At 38.1% G+C, this 26670-nt stretch overlaps 1 protein-coding gene across 1 annotated transcript; it reads left to right on the top strand.

Moving 5' to 3' along the window:
• Positions 1-25966, top strand: LOC116174493. The gene is made up of 10 exons (XM_031492429.1): positions 1-11; positions 998-1209; positions 1364-1387; positions 7674-9368; positions 13862-14272; positions 14322-14564; positions 14759-15957; positions 22434-23915; positions 24141-24232; positions 24777-25966. The coding sequence occupies exons 1-10, from the start codon at positions 1-3 to the stop codon at positions 25063-25065; spliced, it is 5658 nt and encodes a 1885-aa protein (XP_031348289.1). The 3' UTR covers positions 25066-25966.
• The last annotated feature ends 704 nt before the right edge of the window (positions 25967-26670 follow it).

Below are 26670 nucleotides of genomic sequence, written 5' to 3'. Positions count from 1 at the left end.
ATGCTACAGCGGTAAATAATGAACGAGCTAACATCGTAATGTAATTCAAACATTGATCAATTGAAGGGGGTGAGATGGAACTAATCCAAGTCTCAAAGCCTTACGTTATTCAATAGAAAATAAAATACTTCTGAAATCGATATCTAAAGCGTCTTCATATATTTATGGAATTTATGAAGCGTACCAAACTGATCGGTTTTTTCAATGATGGAATTAAAAAGTTTTTCTTTTCTATGAGTGACTCCTCGCCGCAAACTTTCTTTTTGCTCTATCGATTAAATCATTTTTCAACGCGATTACGATCCTGGCCCTTTTGAAGTGGTCGGTGGAAATGGGGGAGCTTTTGATCCAATAAACTTCAAAAAGTTGTGTAAACCCTCTAGAGAGTTGACATAAAAAAACAAATTTTCTTTGTATAATCACGAGTTACGAATATTCTAGAAATCCTCATAGACTTCGAAGGCGCCCTTGTAGAAAAAATGTTATTCGTGTTGCGAGTCAGTTCCAGCTTCGATGCGCTTGTGTTATGTTATAAATTGTAAGTGATAAAGAGTAACTACAATAAAACCATTTTACGTTACAATATTATTATGGTTCGTCACTTCAATAATTACATTCAGTTACCCCATGTGCATTTTAGGATCAATATATTCACATGCACACAAGCTTTGTGGTAGCGACAATCTTTCTGTATCGAATTTCCTAACACGCGATCCAGGCACTTTTCATTTTATATCTTATTCCGCCACAAATGGGCTTAGACCAATTATTACTTTGAAACTTTGCACGGGCTACGTGGAAATGCTGTATTATTTATACACAAACTCTAAGCAGCTACTTTCCTACTTGCAACAACTTCTAAGGAAAAGAAAAGAAAATGTATCAGAGCAATATGATCATTATTAGTTCATTACACTCTTGCAACTACGGAAAATAAAGTTTTCATAGGAATATACTTTCAAATTGGCCCTCTAGCGTTTTACAAATTTTGTTCCAGTTGCAGCTACGACTATCTGGAAATTCTGGAGAACCTCGCGAATTCGTCAACCTTGAATAGTTCGGAATCAGGTCGGCGTCTTTGCGGCGATTGGAGTTCAAAATTAAAATTACTACGATACGTTAGTAGGGGATCGAAACTAAAAGTCAGATTTAGTTCGGATTATTCGCATCATTTCGGAGGATTTAAGGCTCGCGTCTCAATGGAAAACGGTAAGTTAGTTCTTTATTTGTTGCAAGTTTTAAGTTTACCTACTTTCGACGTGTGGGTAGTGCGAGCGCAAATATACGGGGGTTCGCATTGCCCGCAAACTGATCAATTGCATTTGTTTAAATGTGTTATATTTTGTTGCACTTTTTGAGATAGTAGCACTCACCACCTACCAACGTGGTAAGTCATAGAGATATGAGCACAAAGTCACCGTAGCCATTAGTTTTAGTGCATGCGGGCCCTTAAGCTTATTTTAGATTGTGTACCAAATTAAATTGACCTTGACATTCTCCCTATTAAATTAAATTTGTTTCTAGTTCACCCCTGATTGTGTGCGGACTCAAATAGGTTTAAGGGGCAGTTTACTTGCAAAAGTTATTATTGAAGGGTATTTTACCTTGTTAAGCAGAGTGGTGAATAACATTGTCAGAAACTCTATCGATCCCTTAAAAAAAAGCTTATAAGTTCTTTATTAAGCCAAGAAGATTTTCGAAAAACTGTCAAATTTTGAGCAAAAAGGTTATAACAGCGAAATCGTTAAAGTTAGGGGTGTAACCTCGGGTATAACATGATAGATAAAAAAAATAAGTATTTTTCAAGTACTTTCGGTACAAATCGGTAATGAAATATGAGGTGTTCTATTTTAAAAAAACGGAAGTTTGATACGCCACTGGAATACAGCAAGCCCCTGGTGTTCAAAAATATTTTTAAAACAGTAATTAAGTGGTGTATCAAAAATAAACTGAAACTAAATATCTATAATAATAAATAATAATAATAATAATATTTATTACTGTTAACATGCCAATAAAACATTTACAGAAGTCAAAGGAAACAACACAACATTTATACATTAATGTTAAATTACACATAAATCACAGTCTTTAAATTCATTAATAGTATAAAATGCGCCTTCAGTAAGGAATTTTTTTAATTTAGTTTTCAGGGCATCGTACGGTAAATCCCTGGTCTGGCTAGGCAGCAGGTTAAAAAGCTCAAACGAAATATTTACAAAACTTCTGTGAGTTTTTTCTAATCGGTAATACTTTAGATCAAGATTACTGCAATTTCGTGTATTATAACTAGATATGTATATAGGACCTTACACAAAGTTCATTGGCACGAATCTTAGCATATAGAATACAGTGTAGTATAAATATGCAAGGAAATGTCAACAATCTGAATCTAATAAACACATTTTTGCAATCTTCTCTATACTGCAGATTGCCTATAATTCTAATGGCACGACGTTGGAGAGCAAATATTCGGGTTGCACTTGTACATTTACCCCAAACAATGTTACAGTAATATAACTGAATCACTGATAAATAGACCATACGTAAAATATTAGGGGAAACGTTTTCAGATAAACGCCTTAAGAGAAATATGTTACCGGAAATTGTTTTGGCTACTTTACTAACATGTTCCTTAAACGTTAATTTTGGATCAATGTTAACACCTAAAAAATTAGCATAACAAGGATTATGGAAATCATTTTGTTTGAGGGTGGTTTTAGCATTTGTACCGTTTTACTAGAATTTAATCTTAGTCCATTTGATAAACACCAATTTTCAGTTAATTGAATTGCTCTACCCGCCTCTTCATAAACCCTATTTAAATTCTGGTCCGATATTAGCAGAGTTGTATCATCCGCGTACTGAAGGCATGTAACAGTGTTAAGTGGAACGAAAAATCGTTAATAAATATTAAAAATAATAGAGGTCCCAGAATGGAACCTTGCGGCACGCCTCTTTGAAGCTTGAGAAACTTGGATGTATCACCATCAACCTTTACAGCTTGCATTCTATCGCTCAAATATGATTTGATCAATGCTACACTAGATGTCTCAACTTTGTACAACTCTTGCAATTTCGTAATTAATATTTCGTGCACCACACTGTCAAAAGCACGAGTTAAGTCGATAAAAATGGCCATAGAGTGCTCACTTTCTTCGAAACACCTCAGAGAGTAATTAACGAAATGAATCGCCGCATCAGCAGTGCTTCTATTTTTCCTAAATCCAAACTGATTTCCAATAAACAAATGATTCTCTTCAAAATGCTTCGAAACTTGTGTATATAAAACCATTTCGAAGACTTTTGAGAATATTGGTAAAATAGAAATGGCTGGATAGTTTTCGGGTTTGGTATGATCACCTTTCTTATACAATGGGGTAACCAAAGCAAATTTAAGTGTAAAGTCCTAACTTTTATTAGATCGAAAAATCCCCTACTTTTTGACTATAACATGAATGGAAAGGTCTTACTAAGAGTCACCTCCGTTAAGGACCTGGGCGTGTTTTTCAATACCAACCTTAACTTCAACTTACACTGAATACCTAACAAATGAGTGTTACAAACTTCTTGGTTTCGTTATCAGAAATTTCACGAATATACACACAATGCTAATCTTATAAAACGCGTTTATTAGATCCAAGCTTGAGTATGCTGCATGTATCTGGTCTCCTCAAACTCTCAAATACTCAGACATGATCGAAAAAGTGCAGAAAAAGTTCATCCGAGTAATGTTTTTAGGTCAACCCACAATTATGCACATTTGATCTCTTACGGTACCCAGCTTAATTACTTAAATTGTACTTTCGGCTTAAATATAACGAGGTTAGAAACCCGACGGTGCATTTCCGCCACAATATTTGTCTTCCAAATTTTACACAATTTGTTAAACTCTTCCGAATTACTTCAAAAAACTAAGCTTAAAGTACAATTTGTTAAGCTAAGGAAAAATAATACTATTTTTGCAGTAAGCAACACAACTTTCCCACTTATTAAGATCTTGATCACTCTAAATAAGTTCTCCTCAGTGAATGATATCGACTTTTTTCACGATCCCCTAAATGCAATAATAAATCAAGTTAGATCTAATTAATTAATTAATATTAATTAGTCCTAATGTGTTTGTTCAGGGCCCCAGTGCCATGTAATTGGAATTTTTATTCTGTATGGTGTCTGGTTAAACAAATAAATAAATAAATAAAAATATGGCGACGGTAAATGTGTACAATTTTGCTCTAGGAATTTTTTCGGGATCTTTTATGGTAAAGGAATTATGATCCAAGGGGTCTACACCTTGTATAAAGAGAAGCTACTTACTCTCTATACTATATATGAACATTAGTGAATTATAAACTTACGCCTAATTAAATTCAAGAATTAATATTCACTTTTGATTGTTTCTATATTTAACTAATTTACTATTTAACTAGCTATTATTATTAACTTTGTCTGTTGATGCGTCGGATCGTAAGGGATATTCGGCATTTTTCCGAATCTTAGTTCCTAAGGGGTTTAGTCAGGGGCGGACTGGCCCGGGGAGGGGGGGGGGCGATTACCATCTGGCCTGTAGGTCATAATAGCCCGTTGGAAACTTATAAGTATGTGCTGTATTAGACAGCATTAATGTAAGGTTTCTTGTCTATGAATAAATTATTAACACGTTTCTCTCATTGGGGTGGAAGTTAGGTTGATCATTATATGTCAAACTCATTTATCATCAAGGGTTATTTTAAGGTTTCCACTCATAGCTGTGGGCCACATCAACAATTTTGATTTTTTATTATTAACAAGTATACATAATGATACAAAAAAGGAAAAAATACAAATAATCATAAAATCATTAATACGCGCTCAGGAGAATGTAGTGTGTGTCCTATTTTGATTGAGACTGCAGTCCCAATTACTACAAAGTACTATTTAAGTAATTAAGCTGGGTACCGTAAGGGATCAAATGTGGATAATTTTAAAAATCATTACTCGGATGAACTTTTTCTGCACTTTTTCGATCATGTCTGAGTATTTGAGAGTTTGAGGAGACCAGATACATGCAGCATACTCAAGCTTGGATCTAATAAACGCATTATATAAGGTTAGCATTGTCTGTATATTCGTGAAATTGAGTGTATTTCTGATAACGAAACCAAGAAGTTTGTAACACTCATTTGTTAGGTATTCAATGTGTAAGTTGAAGTTAAGGCTGGTATTGAAAAACACACCCAGGTCCTTAACGGAGGTGACTCTTAGTAAGACCTTTCAATTCATCTTATAGTCAAAAAGTAAAGGATTTTTTGATCTAGTAAAAGTTAGGATTTTACACTTATCGATATTCAGTTTCAGTTTATTTTTAATACACCACTTAATCACTGAGTTAATGTCCTCTTGAATATTTAAACAGTCACTTGTGGATTGGACTTTATTAAAAACTCAGGGTAAATCATTTATGTATAAGAGAAATCTTTAAATTCAATTCTTTGTGGTGGATTATAAAGTATGATTTTAAAGTTAACTTCATGTTTGTTATATTTTTTATTATACATTTTTTTAAATCTCGTGATATCTATAAAATTGAATAAATCATCATTCATTGCTAAAGAATGTATTTCATTTGTGTCGTTTATTAGATTTACATCATTTATTGCATTTATATCGTTTATCAAGTTTCTCCATGGCAATTTCTAAGTTTTGCTCTAGATTATCACTTGGCAAAATGATTTTAATACGACAATTATTACTCTTATTTTAGTTATACTGAATCAAGACTTGTTTAGTGTTGGATATACAGAGTGGCCCAACGAGAAGTATACAGAGGGCTTTTAGGGTATTAAATTTAGAAATTTCGAAAAATCCTCGAACACGTCAATTTTGTATTCGAGGGGGACAACTTTTTTAACGAACCCAAGTCTTCACCCCTCTACGTAGGAAGCTTAACCCCTAAAATTTTAAATGGAATCCTATGGCAAATGGCACATTATTTGAAAGCCAATTTAATCGTGATTACTAATCTGCTTTGCTTTTTAAATTCTATTGATTCGTTTCGGAGGCATAATTATGGATTCTACAGGCCACATTCTATAAGAAAATTTTTTTCCGGGTCGATCTGAGACAATTTTTTTTCTTGCCTCCAAAAAAGGCAGTGTATAACCTTCCTTTTTAGCCAAAAATCGACTGCACCAAAATTTCTCGAGAAAACACTTTTTCTTATTAATTTGGGTGCGTAGAATCCAAAACAATTCGTACTTTTTCGATCAGACTTCTCAATCAAAGGTTATAGACTAGAAAAAAATTCAAAGGACTGTAACTTTTGAACTAGTAATCCAATCTTGGAACTGTTTGAAATGATCGATCTGAGACAATTTTTTCTTCGGGGCTCAAAAAAAGGCAGGCTGGTTTTAACTTAATGGAGTAATGGAAGATTTTTTCTACATTATTAATGCAAGTGTTGCTTTGGAGAAACTGTACCGTGTAGTGTCTCTTCGTACCTCCTTTTCTAAGGTTTAAATTTATTTGCTCTACTCGCGCTTTTATATATCTAATAAAGTTCGGTATAAGGATTTTGTTAAACGAATATGACTATGTATTATCATTGAATAAAAACACTATTTTATTCAATGGTATTATGCATCTGTTTATGGCCCATTAAATAGTTCTTTGTAAAACTAGAGAAGTAAGTGGAGTTTTTCAACCCGAGTTGAAAATGTTTTTTGATATTTTTTACAAAGACCGACGCACTGTTTGCAGGACCCTCAATTCCCAATTTCACTCGAAAAATTGAACAAAATATCCAAAGTAGGTACTTTGGTTGATTCCTTCAGATAACGTATACAGCTACTTCAGAAACATTTTTAAAATACTTAAATGATGTATCTCTGCAATGTTTTGCAAACTGGGCTAATTGTATTTGCCACAAATTCTGCAGAAATTAAAGCGCTAGAATTATTTTCATATGCGTGGAACTGTCAAAAAGTGACACACACGTGTACGTACCATCCCCAAAAATTAGATCCTTTGGATAATCGAGCAGACAAAACCACTTTTCCCCGACGCTCAGTGTTTCGCTGCGAATTAACGAGTTTGAACAATGCATCCATCACTGCCAGGACTACTATTACATAATTAGCTTAAGAATTCCCGTGCTCGCGAAGACGTAATGTAATTGTGGCGGCGTGATGAAATTAATTACTTCAAGTGTAAGATAATTAAATAAAACGGAAGCCTCGTATACTTTTTCATTATTGAAAATGGAAAATGTTTTCATCCGTTTCTATAGCCGTAAGCGGACGTTTAGTATTCATTTGTTAAATACGCTTTGATGAGTACGTGGGGCTTGGCTTCAATGCGTATCGATTTATTCGCTGTAATTTGTGTATGCATAGTTGCATGTGTTTTGTACTAAAGTATGTAAATTGTTGCCGTTAGTGCATTTTGCTAACTCCACCGTTGATAATTTAACATTTTGTGCCATTATGGGAGAGATTCTGTACATGAAAAGTGTCTGAACGCCCTTAAATGTAGATGTAATTTGTTGCACCTTTAAGAAGTTCTCATAGTACCTTTCAGCTCGTGCTTTCTTCTGATTGTGTGTAGCCGCTGACATAATTAATGTCACATGAGTCATTAATTATGTCCGTGACTGTACAATATCACAAAATTACTAAAGTGAATGTTCGTTGCAGTAATGCAGTGTTCCGACGATCGCCTTCAAATGTTCAACAACTCATGCTACCTCTTCGTCAGTTACCCTGAGGTGACATGGTCGACCGCCCAGCAAATCTGCATGGGAATCAAGGGCCAACTCACGTCAGTTTTGACACCCGAAGAGGAGAACTTTATCAGCGCGAACATACGAAAGAATCCCGAATATCGGACGAGCGCGATCTATTGGTTCGGCGCGCGATCTGGAAGTAACGGTAAATTTCACTGGGTCGACGGAAACGCTATGAGTTACTCCGGCTGGCTTCCGAACTACGCGCCGGAAGAGACGAACGCCTTGATCAATCCGATGTGCTTGGGCGTGCGGTGGATGCCGACGCCGACCAGCTCGCTTCCGAGTGGGTTGTATTGGAATACAATTAAGTGCGACGCGGTCGGCGGATACGTGTGCAAGCGGCCCAATCAGATGCTCGGTTTCGGAATTAATTTTAACAGAACTGTGAACGGAACCGAGGGGCAGTTGACTACGCCGAACTATCCGGAGTATTACTACAACAACTTGGATTTTTTCATTAGAATTGTCGGCCCGGAGAGGACACGCATCGTGATACGTTTCCAGAAATTAAACATGGAGTCGCAGCTCGAATGTTTGTACGATTACGTTGAGGTGAAGAGTAAGAATGAGGAGAGCAGCGTGAAATGGTGCGGAAACCACGACGCCGATATGCACAGATTTGACTTTGTATCCGACGATCACGAGGCCATAGTCCACTTTCACTCCGATTACTCCATATCTGGAAGCGGATTTCTTCTCCATTGGTACGCCGTCGATGTGTCTTCGTGCCCGGCTCAGACTCTCACCGCCAAAGAAGGCGTGCTTGTCAGTCCCAACTATCCGCTGTTTCTACTGCCACACTTGGATTGCTCAATCACAATCCTAGCACCTAGCGGAAGGCGAGTTTGGTTAGAATTTAAAGAGTATAGCATCGGCACATCTTCCAATCAAGATAAGAATGACGGGGGAGGTAATTTGTTGGAGGTAAAATTGGGTAGCCAGGTGCCCGGATTTCAGCCGTTCCAAAACAATGAGCTAGTTAGCGAAGGTTCGTTTATGTCGACCACCGAAAAGCTTCAGATTGCGCTTAAAACCGACGGTAATCCCCACGGAAACGGCTTTAAGGCGATTTACAAGATTGTAAGCGATTCGGAAACGGAAAAAGTACACGAGCTGAAGAACGACAGCGTGGGAGTATTAATGCATCTGAACTACCCGCACGCTCCATTGCCACATGTCAATTTCATCCAGCACTTTGTCGCCCCTTTAGGGTACATAATATCTTTGGAAATTCACCATGTGAGATTAAGCGATGGGGAGTGCTCGTCGAACATGGGAGTAATAGAAATTTACGACAATTACGCCGATAACGGAACGCATTGGTTCCTGTGCGATAAAGAGAACGAAAACGGACTGGTCCCACACGCTCCGATCGCAATATCGTCGTATCTCAACACGTTATCGGTAAGGCAAAAAAGTGCGAGTGTTGGTGTCGCATTGAACGCATCGCTCAGGGTGAGATTCGACGAAGACTTCAAGATTAAACTGCTTAGTTTCAAGGAGGATATGATGGAGTTTTGTAGTCGGAATCCATGTCTAAACGGAGGCAGGTGCATGGAGAAAGGCGATCAGCAGTTCTGCCAGTGCTTGGGATACTATACAGGTATTGTGTAGGTCTGCAAAGATCATACTGCACTAGATAGGCAACCTAATTATTATAGGGAGCTTTGGTTGAACGTAAGAGATTATCTCTTTCATGATAGTTTTCTTCTCGGGTCCGTGAAATGAATTAAGCTGTCATAATTTTGTGCTATTTTGTGCTGCTAATTTAAAATGTTGTGCTCATCAGATTAATGAGTAATTCAACTTTCTCTGATGGCATTCCAACTTCACACTGTAGTGTTCTGGAAGTTGTTTAAAAGTGGTCTTTCTGAATGCGAGCTTGGTGTTATGTTACTTGGGGTCCGTTAACTTGCCCCCCCCCCCTGAGAGATTTCATAGTCGTATTATTTTGAAATGAATGCGCTCGTTATGCGCTCATATGCGCCACCGATAATAACTCTTGCGCCATTATCGTTTTTTAGAAATCCGAAAAAACATTTGGGGAGGGGGGCCAAGTGAACGTAGCCCCCCCCCCAGTACGTATTTTGTCCCTTGTAACTAGGTCACCTGATACATTTGGTTATGCGCTCAATTGCGCCACTTGAATTAAAGCTAGCGCCATTACGGTTAAGCCGTGACAAATTTTCAAAAAGTGGGGGGGCCAACTTAACGTTTTTAAAAGTTACTTTTTTTTAACATCTTTTCATACGAAATTGTACTCTCAGGTATGCGCTGAAATGCGCCGTAAAAAGATATCTTTGCGCCATTATTGTTTTTTGGATATCCTTAAATATATTTGGGGGGGGGGGGGCAAGTGAACGGAATCCCCCATAACGCACTTTGCTACCGGTATTTGTGCTACTTGATACATCTGGTTATGAGCTCAATTGCGCCACTTGAATTAAAGCTAGCGCCATTACGGTTAAGCCATAAAAAATTTTTAAAAAGTGATCAGGTGACCTAGTTACAAGGGACAAAATACGTACTGGGGGGGGGGCTACGTTCACTTGGCCCCCCCCCCCAAATGTTTTTTCGGATTTCTAGAAAACGATAATGGCGCAAGAGTTATTATCGGTGGCGCATAACGAGCGCATTCATTTCAAAATAATACGACTATCAAATCTCTCAGTGGGGGGGCCAAGTTAACGGACCCTGTTACTTGTTACGTTGACTTTGAGCAAACGTAACAAATCAAACGTTACGTTAAAGAGTCGTTGAAAAATAAACGTATTGCCTTTTGAACCACAGTTTGTAGCATCCATTTCGAGATCAGAAAGGCGCTTTTCTGCCTTATCTGTAACAGATAACAACACAAACAAACGAACAAGAGGGATAGTGAATAGCGCGGCATATAAAATATTGCGGTAGCAATGTTTTACATCTGCCACTAATCGGGTAAATCGTATACTAAAACCATAAGCAATACTCAATAAAAATCAATAATAGTGACTTTACACTAGCAAAAGGAAAATTTTGACTGGACCACGGATCGTCCGTACAAATCGGTGTATAAAAGCATGAACGTGACGTTAACTCAAGAAAAACTACTATATTTCTATACAACAGCAATGTAATCCAATTCATTCAAAAAGTAAATAAGATAGTACGAACAAATTCTTCGGAGTGACACAAATAACGTAACTAAAAATCGTAGATAGCTGTTTCAAACTAATTTACAAGCCAACGGTAACTAATATCTTCGTATAACAAAGCTAATCTGAAGGATACAATGTAACCAAATTAACAAGAATTAATCTTCGGAGTAACAAAAGTAATCGTCGTAATGTAGATCGATCGGTAAGGTGAAATCTTCGGTAACGACAAAAGTAAAGTACGTAGGATTAGAAATATCGAGCGATTCACAAAGCTAATATTCTCCAACCAATTAGGTACGTCTCCAGGTGTAAATGTTCGAATTTTCGGCTCGGCCGATCAGGTGTAGGTAGATTTATTTCCGCCATTTTGTTCCAGTATGGCGGAAATGAACACGTCCGAGATATTTATGAGATGGTTAGAGTTTGGTCGAAATCGGTTGATAATTACGAAATAATGCACCGATTCTAAGGTCCTAAGGGAAGAAGTACAAGGAATGCGCATGCAGAAAAGAAAAGATCACGACCTCTAGCGGCGAATTAAAGAACTAAGGTATTAACAAATCTACTATAGAAATAACTGACTAAAATCGAAACTAAACGAGAATAGCTAGATGGCGTGAGACTGAGAATACTAAATTAAATTAGAGCGTTGAATGAGAAATATAAAGAGGAGTTCTTTTGAATTTTCTGAAGTTGATCGAGACCACCAAGTCTCTCAAATTGAGAAATTTTAAGTCAATATTAGGATTTTTCTTCTAGCAGATGCCAAATGTGTACGAGGAGGGAAACTTTAACTTAACAGAGCTATAAAATCGATTTGTACAGGGTGGCCAACTAAGAATGCGAGGTACTGTATCTGAGAATCTATCCATCGTAGAGGCTTGCGGTAAAAAAATTTATTACTAAAAGGGCCACGAGCAAAACCTGGAAAATATTTTTAAGTTTCTGAAATGGCCGCTAGGGGGCGTAACTGCAATCTGGAATCTAAAAAAGTGATGTTTCTATGAATTCCGCTATATTAACCTAACAAAAAAATTTCCGGTCTTTGAAGTTGACGATAATCTGAACAATTTTTGTTTGACAATTTTTCCTGTATCTCTAAAAATGAAGTGGTGGGGGGTATTTAAAGGTTTCCGTAAAGAACACTCTGTATCTTCGAAACGGCTGATCCGATTTAAACAAACTTGGGTTAGTTCAAAAGAGCTATTCTTCAGCTACAACTATTATACTATTTGAAGTTTTGTTAGTTTCACATATCACCGCTTGAGGGCTTTTTTCGACATTCCGACAGAAATGGTTAATTTTCTCAAAAAAATTAAATGCGTTGGTTTGATTTTTTTTTTCATGAAAAAGTAGCTAAATGACGCCTAAACAAGTTCGCGAAAACAGCATCTCGATATCTTGAGATATATATATTTTTATATCGTGATGGCCGGCATTTCGAGCATTTACGGCGGCATTAAAAGCTTCCTTTTTAAATCGATCCACCTTAGGGCAACAAATTATATAAGAAAAGTAATTCCGGAAAAATTAGCTTAAAAAAATAAAATTTTGAGGGTATAAAATTTTCTTTGGCCTAAATTTTACGTTAGGAACAAGTTATCGAGATGCGCTTTTCGCGAGCTTGTTTAGGCATCATTTAGCTACTTTTTCATGAAAAAAAAATCAAACCAACGCATTTAATTTTTTTGAGAAAATTAACCATTTCTGTCGGAATGTCGAAAAAAGCCCTCAAGCGGCGATATGTGAAACTAACAAAACTTCAAATATTATAATATTTGTAGCTGAAGAATAACTCTTTTCAATTAACCCGAGTTTGTTAAAATCGGCTCAGTCGTTTCGAAGATACAGGGTGTTCTTTACGGAAACCTTTGAATACCCCCCACCACTTCATTTTTAGAGATACAGGAAAAATTGTCAAACAAAAATTGTTCAGATTATCGTCAACTTCAAAGACCGGACATTTTTTGTTAGGTTAATATGGCGGAATTCACAGAAAAGTCACTTTTTTAGATTCCAGATTGCAGTTACGCCCCCTAGCGGCCATTGCAGAAACTTAAAAATATTTTCCAGGTTTTTCTCGTGGCCGTTTTAGTAATAAATGTTTTTACCGCAAGCCTCTACGATGGACAGGTTCTCAGATACAGTACCTCGCATTCTTATTTGGCCACCCTGTACATAACCGTGCCATGCCCGTTAAAAAATTAATGTTAAGTTTCAAATGGTGATGTTTATACAGCAACGCTTCACGGACGGAAAGTAGTTTTCAACGATATTTTTGCTCCGTGCACTGCCTAATAGTGCGTTGTGCGTACAACGTGATTAAAGAATTTCCGGAAGAGGCACTGTACAGTCCGGTTTTTTATAAACTCATCCAGAAACGCCCGGACCGGACACTGCCACGGAATGGACACGGCATGGTTATGTATAAATCGACCTTTATAAAAATTTTGATCTTGAGACTATCGTGCGAAGTTGGAGTGTCATGCGAAAAATTTGAATTGCCCATTGACGGGATGAGCACAAGATTTTAAATTAGCACAAAATTATAGCAAAAGAAAATTTTGAAAATATCGATGTTAACACTCAAGCGTGAATTAAGTTGGAGTGTCATCAGAAAAAGTTGAATCGCTCATTAAGCTGACCTGAGTAGCAGCACAAATTACCACAAAATGAGCACAAAATGATGAGATACTTGGAACTTAATTCATTTCAAGTCGACACTCCAACTTCACGGACCCATTCTGCTCCCAGTTACCGTTAAAGTAATAACTTCCTAAATAAACTCGTGAGTTTAGAAGGATTTTGAAGAATTCCGAGAGTCGTCTTGTGATTGATACTATAATTAGGAACTCTTCAGATACGATTTATTTTGGAGAATAAATAGTGAGAGAGTAACCCTTGTTTATCTAGTGTAGCACAGTCTTTGGTTTCGGGTCCTACAGCAAGTGAATTCCAGGTTTATTCTGCGCTTTGACACAATGCGAGCTGGAACCTTGCATCTTTGGAAAATGCGAATTGACGCCGACAAGTTACAAGTGTCACTGTAAGCCGGGTTATCTTGGTACCAACTGTGACCAAAAACAGCGTCCTTGTGAGGGAAATCCGTGCGAAAGTCGAGGTGTTTGCGTTGAGAAAGGCAACAGCTTCCACTGCCGGTGTCACGCTTGGTGGGAGGGTCCGCGATGCGAGCGTCGGATGATGCGCATTCCCTATAAACCTCTCAGTGAGCGCATGCTAGAGGAGCCGTTCTGGCTAGGACTCATCACCGTAACTGTAGTAATGGGAGTGATCGGACTGGTTTGGTGCGCAAAAAGGCACTTCCCCGAGAAAATCGAAAAATTACTAGCCGAAGACTCAGATCGCAATGGTAAAACTGGCGCATCGACTCGCCGAATTTCTAAAGTTATCTGTTGCAGTGCCCTCGCTGAGAACGTCGCTTCGCGAGCAATTAGCCGCATCGGGCGCGTCGGCGGTGACAGTAACCCCAAGTCCAGGTCCGGGAGTACCCCGCTCAATTTTTGGCCGCCTGGGTATCCGCAAGCCATCAATCCTCAGCCTCACCAGCCCACGCGCCAGCGGCTACTCACCTGCCACCGCCCGAACCTTTAGTTTGGACGATTTGCTAAAACCCCCGAGACGTAAGGCCGAGTGCCTTAGCTGTTGGTACCGACACTCTTCCATAACTCACATTTCTGTCTCTCTAACTGTTTCTTTGTATCCCTTCTCACTCTGTTGCGTGTGGCTGGTAGGTTGCACATCCTCTTTAGCGCTATTTGTGTGCACTTAACTTGCTTTAGTTTTAGATGCTTTCTTACGTGTCGCTAGTTTAATTTTAATTAGTATTTTTTACTAGGGACGCCGTCGCCTAGAAAAAGACGCAACAACTCAACGCCCACAAAGAAGAACGCTGCGGAAAAGAAACAAATTCTTCAACAACTGGTTACGCCTTCCGGTAACAAGCAAGTTTCAAAAAAAGTGAGCTTAGGTGAACTGATTCAGTTGACGGAACGTAAAGGTAAAGATGGCTGCGAAAGTAAACTAGACGTCTTGGGACCAATGAAAGAAACGAAATTACTAGTCGACTCCCCTTCAATTGTACTAAACGATCCCAAACTAGAGAAAAAGGTAACTTTCGCCCGACTCTTGAATAAAGTGTCAGCGGAGATGAGTTCAGGTTCTGAAATGGAATTGGGAATTATGCACGCTAACAGATTGGGGTGTGCTTTCGCTCGTCCGTCTAGCACGCCGCCTTCCCCGGCGGCCGATGCGCGTTCTCCGAACAGTACGTCTAGTAATCAAGGGAGCGATACGTTTTCAGGTTCAGATCTCGCGCTTCCTTCGGCTTTCAGTTGTAGCGTTTCCGATTTGATTAACAATAGGAAGCATTGCAAGTTGCCAAATGGGCGTCAGAAGCCGGCGAGTGCCGATTCGATTCTGGCGATGTTTAGGAACTTTTCGTCGAGCTCGGCTGGAATTAACCTGTCCAATTCGTTGAAGGTGTCGCCGTCTACGACACCGACGGCGTCGAGTCCTCAAGATGATATCGTCGGCGATGATGAGTCGTCGACTTCTTCAATTCACACCCCTATTTCGTTTGCGAGTAGTGGCGCACTTGAGAGTCCGGTGTTGAGTAGACAGTCACCGGGTACAATCGAAGTGCCTGTGCTTGACATGTTAAGTGCGCATAAGTCAACGAGCAGTGGCAGTAACCTACTGCACCCACCCACAATTCTATTAGAAATACCAAGCACAATCAACAAGTGCCTTTCGCCCATCCGAGAATTACCGACGCCTCTACCGTCACCGATGCCGTCGCCCGCTTTTACGCCAATCATGCATCGAAGTACTGCCTCCTCATCAATCAACGACATTAGCGTGGACACAAGCGACGATCGAATCTCCATCGAAATACCAAATATATCAATTAGTGACGATGACGAAGTGATGCACTGCGTTCAAGATATAGCAATCGACCCACACGCCGAAGACGGGCTGATTATGGAGGAGGCGGCCGTTTTGCAACAATCCACTCAGCCTCAATTCAAAGTCAAGGTCGGTGTTCTGCCCCTAGTACTAGCGGTATACCAAAAGATACTGCATTTTCTTATACCAAGGTGCCACTTGGTACAGGTGTTCCTTAGAGCCATTTGGCCCGAAGAACACTTGACATTTTCCGTGTGGGTAGATTTTAGAGGGGGTGGGGGTGATTTATTGTAACATTTTTTTAAAAACTATCTATGGCCTAGAGACGAGGTCTGGGTGTCGATTCCGTATGATTTTAACCCGAGGAATCCAATGGTAGCGCCAGAAATGTAGTCCGGATACCGGAAGTCCGTGAAAAGCCGCCATTTTTAGAAAATGACAGACTTTTGATCGAATTATATTTCTAAGGCACACCGGGTCGTGTAAGGTGTCTAGAGTTATGTTTTTGGGGTCAGGGAATTCATTTATGATAACAAAAATAACCTACTGGCATCGGAACTGCATGAGAGGCTTCCCTACTGCACTTTTTTTAGACGTCGCACGCGGTGAAACCCAAGATATTCCAAAGTTTTAATAATTTGTTATATTTTATTTAATAAAAATACAAATTAACAAAACATAAAATATATTAAAACATGGGGTAAAACATTTAAAAGCCTATGAAGGATCACCAAGTACATCGCTGACCTCCTCTGAGATTGTGTTATCACCACTGAAAAGGAATTTCACATACCGGGTGAATATTTTAAAAGCGAACGTAGGAAATTAACATGCGAAAAACGTTTTTTGCCGATCGTTGCTCCCCATGGTAACTTAGAGGGTTTGTAGTGACACCAATCAATACGAATTAGCTTTAGTCCAGGCTATACACGGTGTCCATTTTTCGAGTGCCACTATGGGGATCTCACTTATCTTAAGAGATAGAAAGTTGGTTAAATGGGGGCAAACAAAAGAACGTTTTGTTTTTCCAAAGCACTCTTCTCAAAAAACTAAAAATTGTATTTTTAGGAAAAATGTGTTACTGAACCACCATGTGTGATATATCGTTGTAAAGAGAAAAAAAGACGTAATCCCAAAATGTCAAGATTCAATATGACGCCCATAAGAAAAACTAAAGTTGCCACGTGTTTCTCCGTCATCTTGAAAGTTATTAAAAACAAAATGCCATATTTGAAATCCCCATTAAAAAGTGTCCGAATAATGTGTTAATTAGAAATGTCTACTACGATTAGTTTATCACAAAAAAATTAAAAACAAAAATCAAAAATTTTCGTTTTTTTTTGCGATATCTTCAAAACTATTCAAGATATTTCAAATTTCTTTTCAGATTCTTATTCAGCACGAAAATTTGCAACTTTGCCCCCATTTAACCAACTTGCTATCTCTTAAGATAAGTGAGATCCCCATAGTGGCACTCGAAAAATGGACACCGTGTATAATATTTTTGTATGAAAAAAATTAGTTACCGGGCGAAACCGGGTTTTTCAGGCAGGTGGAATGAAAGGAATTTGGGAAAAAATAATTAAAACAGCTGAATTTTTCCGCGGTTGAAATGACGGGGGTTGAAAGGGGTGGAAAGTGGTATTTTGCAAATTGTGGTAAAACTATTGATTTTAGACGAAAATGTTAAAGATAAAAGTTATAGAGATTAAAAAAATTAGCAACTTTTGTATCTGCACTATTTTCACATAACCTCCAATTTTCCTAGAAAAACCGGAAAAACTGTTTTTTCTTCGTTTTTTATTCTTATTTTTGCGAAAAAATGTAGGGGTTTGAAATTTGGAGGTAACTTAGCCTGTTTTATGATAAAACAGAAGATAATTGTTTGGGCCCATAAAGTTGAACCGTTTCCAAGATCTCACGATTTCTGGAAAAAAAACACCTCTTTTTCAAGAGGATGAAAAATCTATTTTTTTCACCGTACACAGGTGCGCGAGGTAGCAAAATTTTCGGGAAGACTTATATTTTAATAAACAAAAATAAAAAAATATTGTTCCTATAGCAAAAATTCGAGAAAATCGCCAAAAACCGGAAAAAACAGTTTTAAGATATACACGGTTTTTGACATGATAAATCAACATGTTGTATGTTAATAAAGATTTTTTCGAAATCTGTCTTCTTCCTTCTTTTTAATGTTTGCATAAATATTCACTTTTGTTATCTTATGCTCAACTGTTTTAGTTAAAACGTCTTTATTATTTCTTTTTTCTGCATTTTTACCGCAATAAAAGCAATTCGAAATAAAATCGAATTATGTATCTTGCTTCCTGATTCTTGAACAATTTATTTTTGTTCACCGACTCTTCTTCCTGCTTGTTTTATAGCTGATGCAATTGCGTTGGGCCTGTTGATAAACTTGCAAAATCTGCAATAAGAACGTTGGTTTTACCGGCCAAAAGCAAATGATTTGAGATGTCAAATCTGCAGGAATGAACTTTATGAGGATTTTATTCATAATTCCTGTAAATAAACGATCAACAGGCCCAGCTTAATCCCATCAGCTGTAAAACAGGCAGGAAGAGAGAAAGTGAACAAAAACATATTGTTCAGGAAGCAAAAGAATTCGATTTTACTTTGAATTGCTTTTATTGCAGTAAAAATGCGCAGAAAAAAGTAATAATAAAGATGTTTTAATTAAGGCAGTTGGGCACTGGGAAACAAAAGAAAATATTTTAGCAACATTAAAGAGGGGAGAGAAGACTGCTTTCCAAAACTTTTTATTAGCGCGGATCCAACATGTTAATTTATTTGCAAAAAAGCCTATTTACCTACTGTCAAAAACGGTGTACCTTAAAACTGTTCCCCCCGTTTTTGCCGCTTTTCTTGAAATTTTTCCATTGGAAAAATGTTTTTTATTTTTGATTATCAAAATGTAAGTCGTTACGAAAATTAAGCTACCCTGCGCACCTCTGTACGATGAAAAAAAATAGATTTTTCATCCCCTTGAAGAAGAGGTGATTTTTTACAAAAATCGTGAGATCTTGGAAACGGTTCAACTTTATGGGCCCAAACAATTATCTTCTGTTTTATCATAAAACAGGCTATGTTACCTCCAAATTTCAAACCCCTACGACATTTTTTCGCAAAAATAAGAATAAAAAAACGAAAAAAACAGTTTTTCGGGTTTTTCCAGGAAAATTGGAGGTTATGTGAAAATAGTGCAGATACAAAAGTTGCTCATTTTTTTAATCTCTATATAACTTTTACATTTAACATTTTCGTCTAAAATCAATAGTTTTGCCACAATTTGCAAAATACCACTTTCCACCCCTTTCAACCCCCGTCATTTCAACCGCGGAAAAATTCAGCTGTTTTAATTATTTTTTCATTTGACGATCAAGTATGAAGCGTTGGATATACTGTTTAAATTTTATAGAGTTTAGTTTTTTGCAGGAGTGTGGCAATGCGTTATATAGCTTGGCAATGCTATAACTGAAAGATCGTTCGAAGATGGAGGTTTTGTGTAAAGGTGGTAAGAAATCTAGGATTGGAACTGAATCTGATTTTATCGTAAAGATAAGTTGGTGTTTTTTCGATGACTATTTTATGGTATAAAGTTGCTGCATGCGTAAGTCTCCTATTTTCCATGTTTAGCTATTTTATTTCGGTTAATTTTTATACTTCTTTACACCATAAATCAATCTAAGGCACGAATTTTGGATTTTTTAATTCTATATTTGTCAGCTGCATCCAAACAAGGACCATAGAGAGTATCACAATAATTAAACTGTGAGAGGACAAGCGATTCACACAATATGATTTTTAGATGTTGGCCTAACCTATAGCGATGATTAAATATCAATTTTAAGTTCATAAATGCTTTTTTGATCATTATTGATACTTGTTCTTTGAAACGCAGGTGAGAATCCATTATCACTCCAAGGTTCCTTATTTTATGTTGAACACATAACGTAGAGTCTTTTACCCGAATTTTTATCGCATATTTTTGCCGTTCTGTAACTTTAGCTCTCCCGAATAGCATTACCGACGATTTGGAAGCATGAATGTACAATCCATGTGTTTCCGATACTCCCACCAATTTATAGTCTACAGCTTGTGTTACATTGCACTCATGAAACTGATAATATAGCTGGGTATCGTCTGCATATTGGTGAAACTTTACATGCTCCAGGCACTTGTGGAAATTTGAGGTGTATAGAATGAAAAGCAAGGGACCTAATATGGAACCTTGTGGCACTCCACTGCATAAAGGATTAAAACTTTGGAATATCGTGGGTTTCACCGCGTGCGACGTCTTCAAAAAGTGCAGTAGGGAAGTTTCTCATGCAGTTCCGATACCAGTATGTTATTTTTGTTATCATAAATGAATTCCCTGACCCCAAAAACATAAGTCTAGACACCTTACACGACCCGGTGTGCCTTAAAAATATAATTCGAACAAAAGTCTGTCATTTTCTAAAAATGGCGGCTTTTCACGGACTTCCGGTATCCGGATTACATTTCTAAAATCTACCCACACGGAAAATATCAAGTGTTCTTCGGGTCAAATCGTTAAATGGCTCTAAGGAACAACTGTACCAAGTGGCACCTTGGTATAACAAAATGCAGTATCTTTCAAGAATTTCCGTTCTACCGCTATAGTCCAGTAAAAGTAGACATTGACCCAGAAATTTGAACAAACAAGCTGAAAATTGGCATACTTGGTGAGGATGGTGCTAAAACTAAATCCTCAAAAGTCCCAAAAATCCCCGTTGGGGAACGGACGCCATCTTGAAAAAACTACCCCTAAATTTGATTTTCCGATTTTTGAGCATAGAAATGAACGGATGGTCCAAATTTCGTCGTCAAGGTGTCAAAATGGTTGTTTTGATGTTTGTTTTGAGTGAAATAATTATTTCGTATAATACGATGCCCTTGCAATTGTGACCTTTTAAAAAAAAAACACCCCCATCATGGGTTTCTCTCTTTTCCGGCTATTGTTGTTAAATAAAGCTTCGGATAATTAGTATTGATGTATCTAATCGTTCTTCTTGACGTTCTCTATCTGAATGTCAAAATTTCTGGTAAAAAAACCTTCAGAGTTCAGAACAAGATTGAGAGTACCTACTAACTAAATGAACACTATTTTATTCATTATATTTTTCATTATTATTTGCAGTCAGGTTAAGTTGCACGTAAAAAATATTTAAATGCATTTTACAATTAATGTAAATAATCGGAATCCTTTCAACTATTCGCACATAATTGCGCAATTGGGGTTATTGGGCAATAAAGGCATTTATTATTATTATTATTATTATTATAATAAAAAAACGGCGTGAAAATAATCAATCCATACACAGGTTTTAAACTGGAAACATTCTGAGACCGAACGACAATACAATGGCGAAAATCTATGAGTAAAAATCAGACACCGATCTACTCTTACAAAAGTAACCGTTACACCTGAACGCACGGTATCGAAACGTGATATAAATTTGGGTGTTTCGTTACTAAGAAACCGTAGCTTCCAGATTTATTTATTTCTTTTAGGAATTGGAAACAGAAAGTGATTTAATTTCTAGCGCCCCTTTAGCTGCCGATGAGGAAACCAGTTTCCGTATTACATAAATGAACACTTTCTAAGATAGCCGTTCCTTTTGCTATGTAGGTAGTAAGGCTACACAAGATAATCGTTGCAAGGAAGATATAAAATCCAGGATAGCGCAGGCTAAAAAAGCATTGGAATAAAAGTGGGACCTGCTAAGATCCGAGATAAATATAGGAATTAGGAAAAGATTGCTAAAAACGTACAAATGGAGTGTAGGTCATACAGGTGCGAAACCTGGACGATAGGCAGGCAAAAGTAGGATAGAATGAGGATTAGCTGGATGGACAGGGTAACAAACGAAGCAGTCTTGGAGCTAGTACAGGAAATAGGGAAATGTTGAAAACCGTACAGAGAAGACGAGATACAATGATAGCGAACGTGCTAAGACACGGAGGAATAGCACTACTAGCTATAGAAGGTAGGGCAGAGGGCAAGATAGGGGTAGGACCACAGAGACTTAAACACATAGACCAAATAGTTAGGGACGTAGGCAAGGGTAGTTATGTAGAACTGAAAAGATTACCGCAGGATAGGAAAGGTGGAAGACTTCGTCCAACCAATCCTAGGATTGCGCAAACAAAACAACAAATGCCGAAAACGTGAAAAATCCAGGTTGGGGGTGATTTTTCTAAAAAGTTCGAATTTCCAAGGGCTTCTTTATGTGCCGAATTATGTTTTTACTCCAAATACACATTAAAACCGAGATTAAAACAAACATTTTGACACCTTAGCAACGAGAATCAGGCCATTGGTTCATTAGTTTTGCTCAAAACTCGAGAAATCGAGTTTAGGGGTAGCTTTTTCAAGATGGCGTCCGTTCCCCAACCGGGATCTTTTGGGACTTTTCGGAAATTGATTCTGGCACTATCCTGAATATGTCCACCAATTTTCAGCTTTTGTTTCAAATTTCCGGGTTTGGCCCTTATTTTGTCTAATTTGACTGGACTACTAGTACTACCCGTATTTCGAAATTATATCCATTGGTGTGTTACAGATTCGCCCACCTTCTTTGGGATGCCTATCGGAAGTTTCGTGTTCTCGACCGGCCCCGCTAGTTATACCGACATTAACAATTCAAACGCCCTCCCCAACTCGTCAAAAAACGCCTCCACACCTTTTGGGCTCTCCTCCTCCTCACAGATCCGATTACCAACCCGAAACGAATTTTCCATTCAACGCTAAGCAGACACGCAAGATGCTAAAGGAGTTTGATAAGCCAACATCTCTAGATTTACCATCGAACCCCCCGATGATAACGATAACGTGCAATATGAGCGAGGCGGAGTCCGACGTCGAGTCGATCTCTCCAGCGCCGAAGAACGCAGATCACCTCGGCGCATCGACCGGCGGAATGTGCTACCTGAGTCCGTTCACCATGGGCTCTCGCGGCGACCGTACCGCATCCGAATCGAATTTGAGCTCGTCTGGTTACAGCTCGATGGCGAGTCCCGGCCCCTCACGTTGCGGATCGAGCAATCCGCTGTGTCCATCCGAAATGGAAGACCCGGGCCCGCCCGGTCCCGGCTCTACAAGCTTGCACCCCTCGCTAAACCGAAGACCTTCGCCATTACTAAAGTCGAGCTGCAATACGAGCGAGCATAGCAAAATGGAAAATCGCGATAATCAGGGTGGAAGGGGACGATCCGATTCGGAAACGCTTTCCGACGACCCGCTGATCGAATCAAACGACGAAGGTATCGGAACGGATCACTTAGACGAAAAGATCGAAGACGGCGAGCTAAAGAGCGCGAAGGAGCTCGAAGTGTTCATAACGACTGAATGTGATAACTCAAAAACTTTAATAGACTTACCGTCAATTACTAATTTAAGTCCGCGCGTTGCAAAATGCGCAAGCTTAGAAGCCAACATTGACCATTTACTGCCTCCGCCGAGCACGTGTAAGTCAACCTTACAGTTACCTTCCATTGTAGTGCAAAACGACCCTAGCACATTCGATAAATATTTGAGCCCGATGAGCTCACGTAGTGAAAGTCCCTTAAGCGATAAAACCCTAGGCTTAGATAGATTTTCCCCACAATTTTACGGTAGAAATAAAGATGTCCTTCCCTTCACCGATTCAGATGGATTATACGACTTCCCGAGCACGGATAAAATGAACATCTCATCGACGTCACATCAGCACAGAAAATCGACGGGGCGAAGAAGAGAGAAGAGATCGTCGAGGCAAATGAAGACCCTAAGCCCTTCTAAAGTAGTTGTTCCTAATTTAGCTCACTATCATTTGGATGTTCCAGGACATAAAATTAACACTCCTCGTAAACCAAGCCCAAAAAGGCGTGTACGCACACAACCATTCAGTTCGTCGTCTAGCTCTGATAGCATTACCTCCACCAGAGATGTTAGATATTCGTCGTCCACCCCCAGCCCGGATACCATCAGATGGTCGTCGTCGACCGACTGGCTCAACAATAAGGACCACAGATCTCCCGAGGCTTCTGGAGAGGACACAGGAGATGTAAGCTAACTCACTTAATTCTTCCCGATTTATTCTTATTTTTAATCTTAGTTTGGTTACAGTTTTTGCAGGCGACGACGGGAGGAATTTAGTTGTAAAGTAAATTATCATTTGCTAGCGGTCATTACACACGTTGTTGTAACTTTCACCTTTTAGAAGCACCTCCCGTTTAGTCACTTTGTTAGGGCTTTCAAATATTGTACGTAACCGCGCGTGTTTTTGTAGGACGTGGACGCCGCGACCCACCCGAAGTCATTGGAAGATCTTCCTAAACCGCACAAAATCAGTCGGCTTAGAGTGATCAGTAACCAAATAAGGTAACTAAGCTGTACATTGTATTCCCATCTCTTCGTTGACCCACACAACACAGTCCTTACATTGAACGTTCATATTTGATCCATTTTAAGTTGTGTATAGTGTGAATAGTCAGGGGCGTTCGGAAGCGTTGAAGATTTCTCGAGAAAGAGGGCACTTTTGCTATATAAGCAAATCGAATTACGTTTCAGGCAGTTCCAATTTCGACGCCGATGTAATAGTAAGTGATAAATAATGTTACAACTGTTAAAAATCCAAGACTGTCTTAATTTATTGTTAACTAATTGTAAATAAATAAGACACGTAATTAAATTTGGGTTACAGTACGATGTTACCTAATCATCAAGGCCTTTCTGTTCACATCTAAGCTTAAAACTCAATTCGTTTAAATTGTACTTTTGTTCCCAAGTTTGGCGTTTGTCTTTGGTTGCGAATTGAGCAGCTACTTTACATCTGAATATGCAATGAAGGAAGAGATGGGAATACAATTTATATTATGGAAGAGCTTCCTTAAGTTTAATCAAATAATTTTAGATTCCTCCGCAGGCTGGAGATTAGTCTGAAGAAAAGGGAGCGAGTGGTAGTGAGCCCCTGCGAAAGTTTGGACAGTGACGAGGATTCTCCGAGGGCGACGTCACCTCTTCTGCAACCCAGCAATGAAAAACGACCAGAAATTAGAAAAAGTAATAGCATAGGAATATTACAGTCGAATTTTAGCAACGCAACCGTTAGAAATAAGCGAGGCAATTACAAGAAAGGGGAATTGCTGCTTCCCGACGAGGAGAGCAGTTGGAAACATGTAGTTACTACATCTGGCAACGGATACTCAGATTAATAAATTAAAAGTAAATAATTAATAAATAGTAATATATTCTAAACAACGAACAATCATTAACGTAATTTTTTAAAAGGAAACATGCATAGTTTACCCATATGAGGAGCGCAGAGTATTTATTAAACTGACATCTTCATATGGGGCGTATTTTTATGCTTTCTCAATTAATAAATATATTTGTAATAAAAATTGAGCCTTAACATTTAAGCTTAATTGTAAATAATTACGATGCTCAAATTTATTTTAATGTTATATGTCAAACTCGATGCAAAAGATGAATAATTTTTATAAGTATTATTAAAGAAGGCCTATATGTATTCATAACTTTGTCAATATTGAGAACAGGGCCATTTTATGGCAATTAATTGTTACAAGCGGCATCGTCAAAGTGTCCACCTGATGGAGAGGACAAAAATTAATTATAAGGGCCTGATCATGAGACTGATTTTTTTTACAAAGTTCAGTAATTAATTGTTATACACACGTTTCTGTATTAATGCACTTTTAATGTCTATCGTAAAAATGATCGTTTTACTCTTTCGCCGTTTCGAAGTCGTACCTACTATGTATTTATAACTATACGGGTATCGTTATTGTTGGTACCACTGTGATAGCACAGACCGCTCTGTGACTTCGGTATAGCAATTAATGTCTAGCAATACTGGAGGGAACAAGGGGTCACTTAAAACAGCACAACTAAAAAGCAATTGTTCTTAGCCTAAAGCACACAACGTAATATTCGTAAGCGTAACGTATAAGTACTTAATACCTACTTGAACATAATATATATTGTTAATAAATACTTCTTACATATACCTACTAGTGCTCAGTCTTTCACTTCTTATTCCAATATGTCTCATTTGCTGTTGTGATCAATAATTAAATAAAATGCTTGTTTATTCTTAGCTTTATGATTTCGTAATTCAATATCCCTGATCGTCTAAACGGGCTTTAGGAAAATCTTGTTGATTTAATCGGCCTAATGTATTCTACAGGCCATGTTCTATAAGAAATTTTTTTCCCGGGTCGATCTGAGACAATTTTTTCTTCGGGGCTCAAAAAAAGGCAGTGTTTTACCTTCCTTTTTTACCAAAAATCTACTGCACCAAAATTTCTCGGGAAAACACTTTTTCTTATTAATTTGAGTGCGTAGAATCCAAATCAATATGCGCTTTTTCGATCAGACTTTTCAATCAAAAGTTATAGAAAAAAATTCAAAGGGCTGTAATAACTTTTGAACTAGTAGCCCAATCTTGGAACTGTTTGAAATTATGGATTCTACAGGCCACATTCTATAAGAAAATGTTTTTTCCGGGTCGATCTGAGGCAATTTTTTTTTGGGCCCCAAAAAAAGGCAGTGTTTAACCTTCCTTTTTTTTCAAAAATCGACTACACCCAAACTTCTCCGGAAAACACTTTTTCTTATTAATTTTGGTGCGTAGAATCCAAAACAATTCGTACTTTTTCGATCAGACTTCTCAATCAAAAGTTATAGACTAGAAACCAATTTCGAAAGAAAATTCAAAGGGCTGTAACTTTTGAACTAGTAGCCCAATCTTGGAACTGTTTGAAATTATGGATTCTACAGGCCACATTCTATAAGAA

The sequence above is a fragment of the Photinus pyralis genome, unplaced genomic scaffold (genome assembly GCF_008802855.1).
Source record: "Photinus pyralis isolate 1611_PpyrPB1 unplaced genomic scaffold, Ppyr1.3 Ppyr1.4_LG6, whole genome shotgun sequence".
In the NCBI taxonomy this organism is placed as follows: domain Eukaryota; kingdom Metazoa; phylum Arthropoda; class Insecta; order Coleoptera; family Lampyridae; genus Photinus; species Photinus pyralis.
The sequence above is the reverse complement of the archived record's forward strand: the minus strand, read 5'-3'. Positions and strand labels throughout refer to the sequence as shown.

Bases quoted from the DNA above. Each gene is read 5' to 3' on its own strand.
- LOC116174493 (XM_031492429.1), top strand. The intron at 1,388-7,673 runs GTAAGTCATAGA...TGTTCGTTGCAG, and splicing joins ACTCACCACCTACCAACGTG to TAATGCAGTGTTCCGACGAT. The intron at 14,565-14,758 runs GTTGGTACCGAC...ATTTTTTACTAG, and splicing joins TAAGGCCGAGTGCCTTAGCT to GGACGCCGTCGCCTAGAAAA.